The 1,305-nt window shown below is 49.3% G+C and overlaps 1 protein-coding gene across 1 annotated transcript in view; it reads left to right on the forward strand.

Moving 5' to 3' along the window:
- The window catches only part of LOC125145256 (cilia- and flagella-associated protein 36-like), a 5,255-nt gene continuing 3,950 nt past the window's right edge, over window positions 1-1,305 (forward strand). Inside the window, exons 1-2 of the mRNA XM_047816681.1 lie at window positions 1-51; window positions 202-372. Of these exons, the coding sequence (XP_047672637.1) occupies window positions 1-51; window positions 202-372 (222 nt within the window). The remainder of the gene's footprint in view (window positions 52-201; window positions 373-1,305) is intronic.

Raw genomic sequence — 1,305 nt, forward strand, 5'->3', positions numbered from 1 at the left:
ATGACGCGAACTGGAGGAGCAGAGATGCGGAATCCTCCAGGAGGTCCTCAAGTAGGTTCTCTTATGCATAACAATACACGAAGTGTCCTCGTTGCTACAAGTTCGTTCCTATAGAAACCACAACGGGTTCGAATTTAGCGCTAATATAACCATGGAAATATATATGGAAAAAGCATCCCCACCTCATGCTGATCCACACAGGCGCTCCAAAGAGGAGTCGGGAGGAGATCGCTCGCAGACAAACACCTCGCCAGGAGGTGGGTTAACGTCCACCGACCCATGAGGAAACAGGCGAACGGCAGACCTGGCCGCCGCCACACCCGCTCAGCCAATCAACATCCAGGGCAAGGTTGTGAGAGCTTTAAGCTGGATGTACAGATGGAGAGAAGGAGAAAGAATCGGAATTCCGCTGCTTATATCAACCAGGTTTTGCGCCAAAAGTGTTTCTGTCTGTTTTGCTCTCATGATGTAGGATCTTTATACAGAAAGGAGAAAGGAGAAATTATGAGACTGAGCTAACCAGAAGATCTCCTCCCTAAACCTCCGGGAAAAGTATGCCAGGATTCTCTCTCTCCTCTATCGCGCTCTTGCTATCAGGGGGGGGGGATAAAGAGCATATCAGAGAGAGAGTCTGGGAAGGAGAAAAAAGAAACAAAAAAAAAGCAAAAAAAAAAGAAAAAAGAACAAAACAAACTAAAGAGAGAGGGAGAAAGAGAGAGAGAGAGAGAGAGAGAGAGAGCAGAGAGAGGGGGAAGGAGCAAGAGAGGAGAGAGAGAGGAGAGAGAGAGAGAGGGGGAGAAAAAAAGAAAAAACGATAGAGAGAGAGAGGGGGAGCACTAGCGAGAGAGGGATAGAGAGAGAGAGAGAGAGAAGAAGAGGAGGGGGAGAAAAGATGAGCGAAGCAGAGAGCGCGAGAGAGAGAGGAGGGAGAAACAAAAATAAAAACGTCGAGAGAGAGAGAGGGGAGAGATAGAGAGAGGAGAGAGAGACGAGCGCTCGAGAGAGAGAGAGCGAGGAGAGGGGGGCGAAAAGAGAGAAAGAGAGAAGAAGGAGCGAGCAGCGAGAGAGGGGGGAAAGAGAGAGCGAGCGCGATAGAGAGCTAGAGAGATAGAGGGGGAGAAATAGAGAGAGAGAGAGAGAAGAGGGATTGATGAGAGAGCGAGCGGTGGAGAAACAAAAAACAGAGAAAAAAAAAAGAGAGAGAGAGCGGGGAGAACAGAGAGAGAGAGAGAGAGAGAGGCGAGGAGGGGAGGGAAGAGGAGAGGAGAGAGAGGGGGGGAAAGAGGAGTAGAGAGAGAGATGATA

This window comes from Tachysurus fulvidraco, chromosome 7, assembly GCF_022655615.1.
Source record: "Tachysurus fulvidraco isolate hzauxx_2018 chromosome 7, HZAU_PFXX_2.0, whole genome shotgun sequence".
Lineage (NCBI taxonomy): Eukaryota > Metazoa > Chordata > Actinopteri > Siluriformes > Bagridae > Tachysurus > Tachysurus fulvidraco.